Genomic DNA, 13,878 nt, shown 5'->3' with positions numbered 1-13,878 from the left:
AGGCATGGCTGGTCGCTTGGTCTTCTTAGCGGGGCTGTCACTCGGCCTTCCTCGTGCTCCCAGCTTGTTGTTTCTGGTTGCATCCAACACAAGGAACCTCACTGCTGTGAATTTCACTTTCGCAAATCAACCCGAGCTGGAAAAGGCCCCGGTTTTGCTCATTAATCTGAATCGAATGGTGAATCCCTCCAGGCAACCAGCCACACTCATCACCAAGCTTGCAACTGGCCAGGCCAGGCTCTCCCTGCTCCCACATAGACTAAAGACCTCAGGGACACAGGTGCCACAGGCTTGCGTCTCCGGTCACAGGCGGTGCCGTGGGTCTGCTTCCACCCACAGGTACACTTTGATCCCCACCTCCATCCTGCTGGGGCTCGGGGCCGCCCCGCTGTGGTCCGCGCAGTGCACGTACCTGACGGTCATGGGAAACACACACGCAGAGAAGGTCGGGAAGCGTGGCAAGGACGTGGTGAACCAGTATTTCGGCATCTTCTTCCTCATATTCCAGTCGTCCGGTGTGTGGGGCAACTTGATCTCCTCGCTGGTGTTTGGCCAGACTCCCAGCCAAGGTAAAAGGCAAAGGGGCGAGCCATTGTCTGCAAGTGGAGCGGGGGTTTCAGCGGTGGCAGCTGGGGGAGTGGGCTCCTGATTTCACTTGCGCACCTGCCTTGATTCTGTAACCTGAGCAGTTGAGTCAGGCCCCCCAGGTGGGGTTCTCGACCTGCCTGTGCTTCAGAGTCTCCTGTTGCCTGCTCTTTTCTGGACAGTCAGGCGGGACTGGAGAACACCTGTTTCTTCCACAGATGCCTCTGCAGGGACAGGGGAGCCCTTGGGAGAGGGCGCCATGGGGAAACTAAGGGCCACGCCAGTGCAACTGTGGTTCATTGGGTCACAGCTGCACAACTAGCCTTTTGAGACTGAGCACGGGGTGGCCTGGTTACTTTTCCTTCTGGTGTGACCCACTGAGCTGCCTGTCACCTGTGTCATGGCAGGCCCTCATCCCATGATGGATGTGGACGTGGGATGAGCTAAAGCCCTGGCTCCTCTGTCTCTACCCGACCTTGCCCTGTATAACATGGACGTCTCATTCATGCCCACGCCCTTAGTGCCCATGTTGAGGCTTTAAGCCCAGGGCAGAGGACATACACCTCTTTCCTGCTTATAGGAAACCTTTCCCAATGAGGCAAAAACCAATCCAGCATTCCTGACAATTACCATGACTATTTCTATCACTTCATCAGCATTCTCCACCTTGCTGTCCCATTAAAAAACAAGTCTGTGGCCGAAATCCCTCTCCCTTCTTCTCATGCACTGTCATGCTTGCTGAGCACATTTGAAGAAGGCAGGCTGTGAAGTGGATGCAAAGCGATTTTTACTCATTATTGCTGTCACTGTCAGCGACAGTGATCCAGAAACTGGGGTTAAAGCTCAGTCTGCATAGCAGGGCCTGCGTGAAGTGACTAAGAGGCTTTTCTTCGGAAGACGTATCTGCAGGTGAGTTAATTTGCCAGGCAAGCACAGGAGGCAGAATCTGGGGCTGGAGGGATTTGGAGAGCGTCACTCCTTTCTCCACCTTCTTGTGCCTTCTCTCCTCAGCTGCACATCTCACTGCCTAGAAGATTTTCTGAAGCTGTCTGTTACATACTTTGTGTTATTAAAATAATAAAAGCACTGAGTATTCTTTCTCCTACGACATCTTTCTCCTCTCTCCAGAGATTCTGTCAGGAGTTCTGACTGAGAGTCATTGTTGATTCAAATTTTATTCTTTTAAGAGATCATGGAACTAACATGAGTTTTCAAAAACAGAAAACTTGTGAAATCACCTGCCCAAAGTCACGGAGTCAGGTACAGACAAAGCTGAAAGCGCATCCCGCACTCCTGGCACCTGATCTCATGTCCTTTTTTCTCTTTGACTAAATTTAAAAACTTGAAAAATTTTAATTATGTCACAAAGGAAATATAACAAGTAACCCTCACTTTTCCATGTTTATTCTTCCCTGAATCTCTGCAGAACTCTAATACGATTTCCCACTTCCCAAAGTGTCTTAAATCCAGTCGAGGGACATGCGCCTAGGGGTGCATGCACTTTGACACACTGGGTCTCTCCACGTGACCTGTAGTGATGTCTCCCGCCAAGCGTCCACCATCCTTTCCACCATCACTTTCATTCCTCAGGAACCTATGTCTTACCACATTCGGGGTCATCTCCTGTCTCCTGTTTGCTCTGACTTCACAGAGACCATCCCAGAAGAGCAGCTCGCGTCCTGTGGGGCCAGTGACTGCGTGATGGCCACGGCGACCACCAACAGCACCCAGAGGCCCTCCCAGCAGCTGGTCTACACCCTGCTGGGCATCTACACCGGTACGTGCTCCACCAGCCCCGGCAGGGTCCCGAGCAAAGCAGAGCCACGCGTCCTCCTGGCTGACAAAGACCATCTCCCCATGTAGGAGTCATCTCTCTTCTTCTGAAACATCCTTGCAGAATGTGCTAGGCTGGGTCACATGCAGGCGTTCTTCTCGTGAATCAAATGCAGTCTAGCAGTGCTGTCTAACAGAGGCTCCTGTGGTGAGGAGATCGTGGCACATCTCCAGAGCCCAAGGCAGTAGCCACTCACCTCTGGGCCTGTTGACGTCCTAACTGATCAAAGTTTCCGTTCCTGAGTCTCCCAGCTGCACTGCAAGTGCTCAGCAGTATGGGGGGCTGGCAGCTCCCACAGCAGGCAGCTCGGTGGCCGGCCGGGACCCTGGGGGTTGAGTATTTGTGTTTCAGCTGTGTCGACGGAACCCTGAGCTTCATCATCTCTATGACCCACCATTTTTCTCTGGGAAACGTACTGAGTGCGTTCCGTGGAAAGGCCAGTGGGGCGCGTCCTCCCGAGTGCTGGTTCCACCTCAGCTGGAGACATCACCAGGTCCTGACGAAATGTCTGCCCAAAGGAAGTTAATTGTCGTGACGAAGCTTATTCCTAGGAGTTTATTTTAATAGAGAATATTATGTTAATAGTTTCATATGTGACTTTAGTGTTATTTCAAAAGTGTATTGCAACTTTGAAGGGAATAGAGTCAGAGAGTTTTTAAAACCATTTTGAAAGGAATTTATGCTCTTTTTGACTGGGCACAGGCTGTGACCTGTCATCCCAGCACTTCAGGAGACTGAGGCAGGAAGATCGGGAGTTCAGGAGTTCCGGAGATGAGGTCAGGAGTTTGAGACCAGGCTGGCCAACATGGGGAAACCCCATCTCCACTAAAAATACAAAAACAAGCTGGTGTGGTGCTGGGGGCCTGTGATCCCAGCTACACAGGAGCTGAGGCTGGAGAATGGCTTGAACCCAGGAGGCAGAGGTTGCTGTGAGCTGAGATCGTGCTCCTACAGTCTAGCGTGGCCAACAGAGCCAGACTCTGTCTCAATGTACATATGTATTCTTTGTCATTCTTGGATTTGGGGATTCATGAAGGCTTTGGAATGGGTCCTTCTTGAAGATGAAAGGCCTGGCAGCTGTGAGCTCTGGGGGCACCGAGTCCCGCGCTCTGCTGGGGTCAGAGGTGAGGAGGGTTTGTGCTCACTGCAGAGCGTTTCCTCATGCTGAGGCCATGCGCTGCCCCTACCGTCAGGTCCCCACAGCCACTTGGACATCAGAGGCTCCGAGTGAGCACTTGTAACACGGTCGCTGGCAGTCGACAACGGGTACTGAGCACGTGTGTGTGCCATGCTGGGCCCCCTTGGTCCAGACACTCAGATGACCAGAAGCTGGCCTTAGTGAGCTGAGAGCTTAGCGAAGGAGGCGGACGCACTCCCAGCTCACCGAGACCCTGTCCGACGGTGTTCTGAGCTCGGTTCCCAGCTGACCAGCAGCATCTCCCTGGAGCATTGGGTTGAGGGAAAGCCTCCAGGGTGGGTGGTCCCTAAGCCGAGTCTGGACAATGAGCGAGATTTGGCCAGGCAGGGAGGTGATGGCAGAGGGCCCTGGAGGCAGAGGTGCAGAGAAGTCCAGGATGAGCTGTGGGGCTGGGGCAAGGTGGAGGGGCAGAGACGGGGCACAGGACGAGCTGTGGTCCTCAACGTTGTGCCAACGGGTCTGGACAGGCACAGACTTGCCTCCTAGGCAGACCCTGTGCCAGCCTAACTTGGAGGTGCAGAAGGACAGCGGGCAGAGGCCCACTGAGGACGGAGTGCAGAGTCCAGAGGAGGGAGCAGGAACGGGAGGCAGAGCCGGAGGGGCTGGGAGAGGCCAGCAGGGCTCCTGTGGGTTGGACATGGTGTGGGGAAGAGTGAGACAGCGCTGGGGTTGACAGGAAGATGAGGTCAGGCGGGAAACAGCTGGCTTGGGGACCCAGCGGGACCTTTGTGTAGTGTCCAGTGGGCAGTCTGATGCCGTGCAGGGCTCAGGCCAGAGGCAGATGCAAGTGTGGACGCGGAGGCATCTTCTGAGGGGGTGACTGGAATCGTGGCAGGGATGAGGATCTCCGGGAGAAAAGGCAGAGGGAATCGTTGGGGAGAAAGGAGTACGGCCGGGCCCCTGGTTCAGCAACGCTGAGGGCCAGGCAGACACCCGGAGCCTTGGCAGGAGACAGAAAGCCAGACGAGGGTCTGGGGAAACAGCATGGCTGCAGAATCAGCTGGGGGCGTGTTTTGAGAGTGTTGAGTGAGGCAGGGCTCCCAGGAGGCTCAGGGAGGAGGCTGGACCAGTTGTCAGCCAGTGAGAGGCTGCGGACACCCATCGAGAGGGCAACCTGTGGGGGTCCTGGCATGCAAAGCCCAGATTGGGGGTTGTAGAAGTAAGAGGAACGTGGGGACAGGGAGTAGGGAGAAGCCACGGTTCGCTCTGGCCTGCCAGCCTCTGCTGACCTGGAATCCCGCTCACGTTTTCCCAGTGGGCCCCGATGTTCCATCCACGTAGTCCCGGGACCAGCCAGGCCTGTGCTTCCTCCGCACTTGCCCTCATCGCCTCCTCTACACAGCGGGGAGGCTGGGGGACTCGAGGGCACTGAGCTGAGTCAAGAGCCTCAGGCCTCCTTCCAGCTCCGCCAGGTCCAGTGCAGTCACCAGCAAGGATGTCTCCTGTCTTTAAAGAACCGAAGTTTGGAGTAGGGCTGGCAGCCTTCCTCTGTGAAGGGCTGGCCGCAAATATTTCTCCACGTAAAGACCTTTCTGAGGATCACAGGGTCCTTGTTGCAACTGCTGGACGTTGTCTTTGTAGTGGGAAAAGCCACAGGCAACACGTAAGCACGTGAGCGTGCCCACGTGCCAATAAAACTTTATTTTCAAAAGCCGGCGGTGAACAGGCTTTGGCCCGCAGACCACAGTTTGTCCGCCCCTGCTCCAGAGGAAGAGCACAGACATCTCCGTGGCTTCCAGGCCCTTCATTGCCCAGTGTCCTCCACAGGTGGCTGCTGTCTGCTGGGCCTCCCCTGCAGGGACACCCTCAGAGTGCTCCCTGGCCACAGACACAGCCATGTAGGCCTCACAGAGTTCTCGGTTCAAGGAATCCCTCAGGCTAAGGGGGTCCAGGTGTAGAAGTGACCTGCAGCAGAGATCACACGCATGTGAATGGAGAAGCTGTCTTACCATTGTGATCATCGCAACCTGCAGGATCCCACAGGTCTCCTTTTCTATAAAGCCAGGCCACGTCACCATAAAGGAAAACACAGGAAGGAGAAAAATGGACCTGGAAGAACAAGAACAGCCTCTACCTGGGTAACCTTCCCAGCTTCCTGAGCGTTGCACTCATAGTCAGGTTTCTTGCAAAAGAGCCGTTCTCTTTAGAGCTTAGGACACAGTTGTTCAGCATCCCCCAGTGCAGGCCCCTCCAAGGGCTCTGAGTCACACGTCATCTGGACGCATAATTCTGAACAAAGCCGTGTGGCTTCTGTGTCCGGGACCTGCCTCTCCCCTCCCAGGAGGCTTCTGGGGGAGATGGCAGGTTGTGTCCTGTCCTGTTGGGCTGCCTGACACTGAAGTCCTGGTCCAAAGGATGAGATGGTGGAGAAGGAGCTTCCCTCAGGGAGTGGGGGAAAATGTGCGTTTTCCACACGGCCTACACACGGTCAGCTCGAGGGGTCAGCTTGGAAGGGAGCCCCGACACTTGTAAATACCCTACGGCGTCCCGTGCAGGCGTGACAACCTGCCAGACCGTGCAGGGGCCAGGAAAACGCCAAGGGAAGTGAAGGGTGACTGAGAAAGGAGCAGGGCCACGGGACTCCCGCTTTCATACGGAATTTCACAAACTTCAAGAGAATGTTGAATTGTCGTGACACGGGAAGGGGCATATGTTTAGCCAAGATGGAAAGTAGCCAGATAACAGAAAGTGAAGCCTAGAAATAAATCTGTGCATTTCTGGGTGGACCAGCATCACCAGTGGTGCCTTCTGAGATGGGTGCTAGGATTCTGCTGTGTCTTCGCACAGTGTGGAAGGCAGCTGGCTTTGCAAAACCTCCCAGTTTCAGGAACGCTCAGCTGCTAGGCCGTCCTGCGGCAGCAAGCCCAGTGCGTGGCACGTGAGGAGGCTGGCACGAGGGAGGCAGAGAGAGCACTAGATGAGGCTGCTCAGGCACAGGCAGATAAGACAAGTCCCGTCTTTAGAGGAGCAGGGCTCTAAGCTCTCGGAGGCAGGAATGAGCCGCTCTGAAAGGTTCTGGCCCGGAGCGAAGGGAGGAATCGCCGCCCCTCTTGAGCGACCTGTGGTGCTGCAGACACTGTATCGTCACCACTGCCAGGTGGGAGAGCAGCAGTGGAGACGTGACCACATCACCGAGGGCACTCACAAGGGTCAAGGGACCAAAGGGCTTCTATGTTCAGGGAGAAACGCCCAAATCTCAGTTCTCCATGGACAGAAATTAAGTTATCAAATAATCAAGTGGTGGACACAAGTGATGGACATTTACTCATCACATTTGGGAATTATGAGGAAGTACAGGATGTTTCTTCATAGGTGACATGAATAGCTACAATATTTTTGCATAGATAACCCATTTATATAGTTCACAGTGCAAATCCGGGAGTCCCCCTTGTCCCCATTTCGTTGAGTGTGGCTCCAGTGACCTGAGGCCAGCGCAGTCTGAGAACCTTAAGTGGAAAATTCCAGAAATAATAATTCATAAGGTTTAAGTTGCGTTGTTCTGAGTGGTGCGATGGAATCCCTCATGGGCCTGCCTGTCCCGCCCAGGCCGTGACCCACCCCTCTGTCTGGCGTGTTCTCACCAAATGTGCTCCCGTGCCACAGTCCCTCGTAGCCACCTCTGTTGTCTGAGTGACAATACGTGCTATGTGTAGCGTCTGACACCACCCATTGTTTCAGGCCTCCGCTGGGGAGTTGGAATGAACCCCTTTAGCGGGAACCACTGCAGTGTAATGGGGCATGTGCGGGGGTCTCCTTCTCACTGCTGTCCCCAGACCCGGAAAGCCCATGTCTATTTCCTAGTCATATTTAACGCACTTGTAAACAAACACATCTTCACGTCCTTCCTACTAAATTCAAGTGGTAGCACACTCGACACCAAGTTCTGCATCGGGGCTGGTTTTTCTCTTTTTACCATTTATGGTGGGGATTTTCCCATCCTTGCATAAAGAACTTCTTTTTTATTTTCTCCATATGCATAACATTTCTTTGCAGTTGGGATACCCCTTATTATCTTTAACCAGCTCCTACTGGAGGAGTTTTACACAAAATTATTTATTTGAAATAAACAAAAGTATAGCAAAGAACCCTTGTCAGAATCCTTATCCTAAAAAAAAAATCAATAAAAAGCTGGCTGCTGTTATAAATTGCTGAGAGGATTAGAACGAGGAACACTCTCAATGGTTAAGTACGCTAAGGAGGTCTGCGTTCTCTCCCTAATTTTTTGTATGTTATGCCGGTGAAGACAATACTGACCTATTGTGGCAGGTTTCATGTGACAGCTGGTGAGTCATGAGTTAATCATAGAATCAGCACAGGCAATGCAACTAGACCCCTGAGATCCTGAAGCGTGCCACATCTAATGTCACCTGAAATCGGGATCTGAATAGCCCACCCTCTGGAGAGGAGGATGAGCCACTGAAGTAAATCCGTCCAGGCACCCTCCTCGGGGCCTTCCTGAACGCTGAAGCCTTTGCTCTTTCCTCTCAGGGAGTGGTGTCCTGGCTGTGCTGATGATAGCTGCATTCCTCGAACCCATACGAGATGTTCAACGACAAAGTGGAGGAGAGAAGCAATCACCCCCTTTCTGGTCCACGTTACTGTCGACCTTCAAGCTCTACCGGGATAAACGACTGTGCCTGTTAATCCTGCTGCCGCTGTACAGTGGACTGCAGCAAGGCTTCCTCTCCGGCGAATACACAAGGGTAGGAACGAAAGCCAGGGCTGGTGGCCGAGGCCAGGAGGGGCATCACTGCCCCGCCTGTGTCTGAACCAGCAGGACCACAGAGTGTCTCAGGCCACCTCGGGGCTGGGGCTGGAGGGAACAGGATCCTGCACTCCCAGTCCTGCCACAGCTGAGTTCATGATTCCAGGGCTCAACTTCCAAGTCACTTCCAGCTCCCCAGAGTTCCACTTCTTGTCTCCAGGGAACTTCTAGCCCGATCCGTGGCTTCCTGGGGAAAGAGCCAGAGCAAGTGACTGGGAAGCTGCTGCTGACTCTCCAGGCAGACGCTCCCTCGGGTTAACCTTGCCTGGGCCTCACCCTGCACGGTTACTTTAGAGTTTCTGGATAGAAAGGCATTCAGTCCATGAGTACCACTGAGATTCCTTCTCCCTCTAGTTGTCAATCATGCCTTACAATCTAAAAGTCCATGTGGCTCCCCAGGCTGCTTCTCCGTCCACTCCTGCCCCTTCCCCCACAAGGTGAGAGAGGCGGTGCCCACCTCGGGTCCATAAAGAAAGAAGCCTCTCTTGGGGACTGTTGAGAGCTGGGGGCCAGAGCCGGACCAGCAGGGGCCTGTGTCTGCGGCCCCGCCCTCTGAGGCTCTCCGTCTGCAGGAACCTTCCCTGCTGTCCCCACCCCTGACCCTCCCAGGCAAGACGCCAGCTTAGCAAGTAAAACGCACCTGCAGGTGGAAGGTGAATTTCAGATAAACCGCAGCTGTTTCTCAGGGGAGTGTGCCCTTGCAACAGTCCCGGGCACCTGCTTCTATCTGGCACTGCTACTTCTAGGACGGTCTTGACGGAGACTCTTAGGGGCTTAGAAGAGCAAACACAAGAGAGAAAGGCCCACTGGGCGTTTTGGGGAGAGACCCTCCTGCTCCTCCACTGGGCTTGTCCTTGTCACCCCTCATGTGGCTGTGGCCGCAGTCCGCTCATCTCGGCCCCTGTCCTGCGTGCCAGCCCTGGAGCCCCCGTGATGGGGGCGGGGCGGGGTGGGCAAGGGAGGGCAACTGCAGCCAGCGGCTGGGCTGCTCTGAGGCCCGGGGAGGTGGCAGGGCAGCGTCGTCACTTTCCTCTTTCCCTCAGCTCTCTTCAGCCCTAATAGGCAGTGACTGGCCCCGGCAAGGGTAGGGCTTATCGGCTTCCATGTGAAATCATGCACATTTCACAGCAAATGGCGGAGACTGTATGGGGAGGAATTTCGTCCAGAGCCGCCCAAGCTCCGCATTTTGGTTCTTCCCCAGAGAGGGTTTTCTTACAAAGCCGAGCTTTTCTCCTGCACGGGAGCCACGGGGCGAGAGGAAGGCGTGTGCCACCCTGGCCCGCGGCCCTCTCAGAGTGGACGTTCCAGGCACCCGACTGCAGCCTCCGCTTGAGCTCGGGAGGCCTGGGAGCGTCCCTGACGAGGCTCTGCTCCCCTCCCCAGTCCTATGTCACCTGCGCCCTGGGCATCCGCTTCGTGGGCTACGTGATGATCTGCTTCTCGGCCGCCGACGCGCTGTGCTCCGTGCTGTACGGGAAGGTCTCGCAGTACACCGGCAGGGCCGCGCTCTACGTGCTGGGTAGGTGGCAGCGTGGGTCCATCCCGGCCGTCCTCACGGTTCCAAGTAGCCAAAGCCTGCAGCTCGCAGACAGGGCAGGGCCGGAAAGCTGCCCCTGAAACTGCTTTGAAATTAGTAATGTCCTGCAGAGATGCATGCGTTCATTCAGGCCTTCCTTCGTCCCCTCAACAAGCATGAATCGGATCTCCCCCGGAGCTGACTCTGGGCAGGCACTGGGCCCGGCACGAGGCCACAGAGCAAGTGCCTGTTCCGAGTGGGCACTCGGTGTGGTGAGCAGACCAGGGTGGGGTGGGGCAGGGTCTCTGCAGGCGCAATGGAGGGACAGGAAGCCAGTGGTGAGGCCGTGGGGGTCACGGAAGGCCACGCTGGGGTTGAGGGGGCTCTGTTCGGCATCTGTTCACACAGCAGATAAAGACAAAACTTCTAAGCCTGCAGATTCCTCCCTAAACACACAGCACCTTCCATTTTTCCTGGGAAGGGCAGGAAAGAGAAGGGTTAGAGATCATGTGAGCAATGAGAAATGTGGGCACTAAGACAAACAGCGCCTGGCACATCAATGCCTCAGGCAGGGCTGGGCGTGGGGTGCAGCCAGAGGAACGGTAGGCACTGAGAGTCCCCCAGGGCCATGGAGCCCAGAGTCTCTGCCTGGGGTTTCCTATCCATCTTCACAGTCGCCCTGTGAAGCAGACAGTATCTCCTTACAGACAGGAAATCCTGGAGCGGAGAAGTGGAGGGACTTGCCCCAGGTGGCGCAGCTTTGGGTACGCGATGCGGACCTGCCTTTCCGCCTCCCGAGACCCTGCTCTTCCCACTCCTCTGTGGCGTCTCCAGCATCAATGGGCAGCCTCGTTACTGTATCCTAGGGACGCCACAGTCTGTGGAAATCGGGGCCCAAAGCTGTGACCTGCTAGGATGGGTCACGGGGTGGGGCCACAGATGCCACCTGCCTGGGAGGTCTGCGGCCTCCTCCCTCCTGTCCCCATGCCCCCATTTGGAAGCCTCAGATGACAGCAGGGCACACGGAGTCCTTTCCCCTGACCCCCGGAAGGGAGCTGGGATCCTTCAACTCTTCCCTAATGAGAAGTCCATTCTCTTTCTGACTTTAATCCTCGTAGATTAGGGGCAACCTCAGGCCCAGACAGGGCGACCTTCCTTCCCAAGGTGATGCCAGACCACACCCAGACGCTGCAGGCTGAGGCTGAGGGCCACACAGCAGGGTACAGAGCATTGACTTAGAGCTGGCAACAGGCAGACACACCAGCTCACAAATTAAATGTCAAGGTTCCAACTGAAAAGACATTTCCAGAGCCTAAGAGAACATGGAGCATGCAGCTAATGTTCCAGAAGACGGTGGCTCCAGCACTGATCCCTCAGAGGGCTCCTTCAGGCCATGATGATGACGCTCATCACCCGGGGGTCTCCCCTCTGCACCCCCAGGCGCGGTGACCCAGCTGTCCTGCATGATTGCCCTCCTGCTGTGGAGACCCCGTGCCGACCAGCTGGTGGTGTTCTTCGTGTTCTCAGGCCTGTGGGGCGTGGCAGATGCTGTCTGGCAGACACAGAACAACGGTGAGTACCCAGCCCACGCCCCTTCCTCTGGGGGGTCCCTAGGCCCGTTACGTGCCAATGGACCCGAGGCAGGAGAGGTGAGAGGGGAGACAGGGGAGGGCCAAGAGGGCTTTGATGGCCCCTCTCGGTCTGATGTATTTCCTCTGAGCGTTTGTTCAGATTCATGATGCAAGAGGAAAACCACCCGAGGTTCCTTTGGGGCACCATTCCCTGGGGATGATGTCATTTTCCTCAAGTCAGGTCTCCGGTTCAAGCCTGGGGGTGAGACTCTTGACCCCAGGACAGTGGTCTCGTCATGAATAAAACCATTTATTCAGGCTAGCTCCTGAGCAGAGGTGCACTCTCCATGCACCAGGGCCCGGGGTGTAAACGCACAGGGCCTTCCCAGGAGCCCTAGGGGCGATGGAGGTGGCAGTGTGAACCACAAGCCACACGCGTCACAAGTCACCAGGATCCGTGTCTGTGGATGAGGCTCTCGGGTTCCCTGGGCAGTGGTCGGTTTTCTGGGAGCAGCAGGTGGGGGCCCTGTGGATGCTGGGGAGGAGGGGAGGCCAGGGTGGGCATCGTCCTAGAGACATCCCCTCTGGGCTGACTGCTCTCCAGGGGGGTGGGGTGCAGGAGGAAGCCAGGGCAGGAGGGCAGGGGCGCTGCAAGGCCTTGTAGAAGCTGGGGTCCCTGAGAAGGCGGCCTGGGGAAGTGCAGAGGGGTGGGGTGGAGTGGCAAAGCAGGTCCCCACCCGCCGGCTGGCCTGCGGGAGAGGGCCGGACGCACCCAGGCTCAGTGGAAGCAGCAGGAAGCGCTGACACCCCGGAATGACCAGGAGCTACACGGAGTCCGGCCCGTGTCCCAGCAATCAAATCTGAAGGGCAGGTGACAAGGTCCAAGGTGCAGCCCTGGAGGGAGCGGGAGGGCTGGTTGTTGGGTGGAAGGTCACGTCCCCTGATGATGGCAGGAGCCAATGCCAGAGTCCTCACAGAATAGGGTGGCCCTATTCTGTGAGGGCACCGGTGGGAGGTGAGCAGAAGCCCAGGAGGAGCCAGGGAGGAAGCAGCCCCAGGCCCAGGTGGGGGCAGGAAAGGGGCCTCAGGACAGGCGAGCCAGAAGGGGACGAGCCATTGCACCTAAATCCCAGCTGCTCAGGAGGCTGAGGCAGGAGAATCACTTAACTCCGGAGACAGAGTTTGCAGTGAGTGGAGACGGCACCACTGCAGCCCAGCCAGGCTCTGCCCTTCGATGCTTTGTGCTGCTGGGCCTTGTTTTCCACAGGGAGAAGTGCGGAAGGGTTTTGGAGAAAGTCCCGAGGGAGAGAAGGAAGCAGGGGCGTGTGTGTGGCGGCTGGCCGCGGGGTGGGCGTTGGTGGAAAAGGAGAGATGAGGGCTTAGGGTGAGAACCCTGAGTTTCCCAAAAACCCATCTAAGGCCACGAGGGTTGTCAGAGGCCCAAAGAGGTGAGACTCTGCCCGCCTCAGAGATGCGGATGAGGCAGAGGAAGGGTCCCCTCGGAGGTGAGCATGGCTCACGGATGAGGCAGAGGAAGGGTCCCCTCGGAGGTGAGCAGGGCTCACAGAGACCCTCCTCCCTTCCGGAGAGACATCACCCTTCTGCCTTTATCCGGCAAACGCGTGGGGCTTAGAAAATGGGAAAAAGCGAATCCACAAACGAACTACAGGCCAGTGTTTCTGAGATGAGAGACCTGGCGCTGAGGTAAAGGGCACGGGTGACCTCGGATCGCGGCGGGAACACTGCAGGCACCTCCTCTCTTGTCTTCCTGGCGGTGATGGGTCCCCTCTCTGTAGGACAGCTGAGAAAGCCCACACGGTTGGACTGCAGGAGCCGTGCCTCACGTCCTTTCTGCTGCCTCAGTGTTGCAGGCAGACGCAGTGAAGCTCTTTACCAAGATGGGTGTGTCCTCGGCCGGGCGCCACGCTCTGGCTTGTCGGGATGGAGACCAGGAGCCTGGGACGGGTGGACGGGACATGGAGGCCAGGCGGGGGCATTCCGTCACAGAACGAACACTGATTTAATGGAGGGAGACAAACAGAAACTCACTCGTGATTCTGGCAGTGCAGAATGATGAGCTAGTGGCATGCCACGTGGCTGCAGTGCTCCTGGCTACGCTACCAGTCAGCATCAGACAGCATTTATTCCAAGCGTGCCCGGAGGCGTGGCAGAGCCAGGGTTTTACTGAGCTCCCCAAAGCCACACCCCATTGCCAGAAATGCACAGTGACTTCTCTGAACTGACTTAAGTTTAAAATGTGTTTACACATTAAAAGGAAAACACTGGGACAAATACCCCCACAGTGTTCTATACGATGATTCTCTAAATGCTCCCAGTGAATGCGATCATTCACATTTGATTTTTATTCTTCCTGAGACATTGAATAGTGGACTCAACTCTTCCCTTCCT

At 56.0% G+C, this 13,878-nt stretch overlaps 1 protein-coding gene across 2 annotated transcripts in view; it reads left to right on the top strand.

The window, feature by feature from the left end:
* Window positions 1–13,878, top strand: part of LOC141584218 (protein unc-93 homolog A-like) — a 36,866-nt gene that overhangs the window by 14,005 nt on the left and 8,983 nt on the right. For both annotated transcript variants that reach the window (XM_074397150.1, XM_074397149.1), the window contains 5 exons: window positions 340–569; window positions 2,237–2,362; window positions 8,106–8,320; window positions 9,766–9,901; window positions 11,339–11,470. In XM_074397150.1, the coding sequence (XP_074253251.1) occupies window positions 340–569; window positions 2,237–2,362; window positions 8,106–8,320; window positions 9,766–9,901; window positions 11,339–11,470 (839 nt within the window). The remainder of the gene's footprint in view (window positions 1–339; window positions 570–2,236; window positions 2,363–8,105; window positions 8,321–9,765; window positions 9,902–11,338; window positions 11,471–13,878) is intronic.

The sequence above is a fragment of the Saimiri boliviensis genome, chromosome 4, assembly GCF_048565385.1.
Source record: "Saimiri boliviensis isolate mSaiBol1 chromosome 4, mSaiBol1.pri, whole genome shotgun sequence".
Classification (NCBI taxonomy): Eukaryota; Metazoa; Chordata; class Mammalia; order Primates; family Cebidae; genus Saimiri; species Saimiri boliviensis.
Note: the sequence above shows the minus strand (reverse complement) of the source record. Positions and strands in the feature narration are given on the sequence as shown.